We start from the raw sequence: 251 nt of genomic DNA, 5'->3' as shown, positions 1-251 counted from the left end.
GGAAACTAAAATTTATTTATTTATTTATTTATTTATTTATTTATTTGTATGATGGATAGGGGGGACCACAAAGAGCGGTCCTCTCTCAGGTGTATGCACACACCAGGCATTCATATTGGTTGTTTTATTTTCTCTATTTTTATTTTTTTTTATTTTTTTTTATTTTTTTTTGTTTTTAGGATTATTTTAGAGTTCGGTGGAAAGGCTTCGATGAGTCTGATGACACCTGGGAGGTGGAGGTCAGTCAAGCT

The 251-nt window shown here is 32.3% G+C and overlaps 1 protein-coding gene across 1 annotated transcript in view; it reads left to right on the top strand.

Moving 5' to 3' along the window:
• EMH_0046510 (uncharacterized protein) overlaps window positions 1-251 on the top strand; it is a gene marked incomplete at both ends in the record, with an annotated part of 3,525 nt that overhangs the window by 708 nt on the left and 2,566 nt on the right. The window contains one exon of the mRNA XM_013496170.1: window positions 180-239. Coding sequence (XP_013351624.1) covers window positions 180-239 — 60 coding nt within the window. The remainder of the gene's footprint in view (window positions 1-179; window positions 240-251) is intronic.

Source organism: Eimeria mitis, genomic scaffold, assembly GCF_000499745.2.
Source record: "Eimeria mitis Houghton genomic scaffold, Emh_scaff1958, whole genome shotgun sequence".
Lineage (NCBI taxonomy): Eukaryota > Apicomplexa > Conoidasida > Eucoccidiorida > Eimeriidae > Eimeria > Eimeria mitis.
Note: the sequence above shows the minus strand (reverse complement) of the source record. Positions and strands in the feature narration are given on the sequence as shown.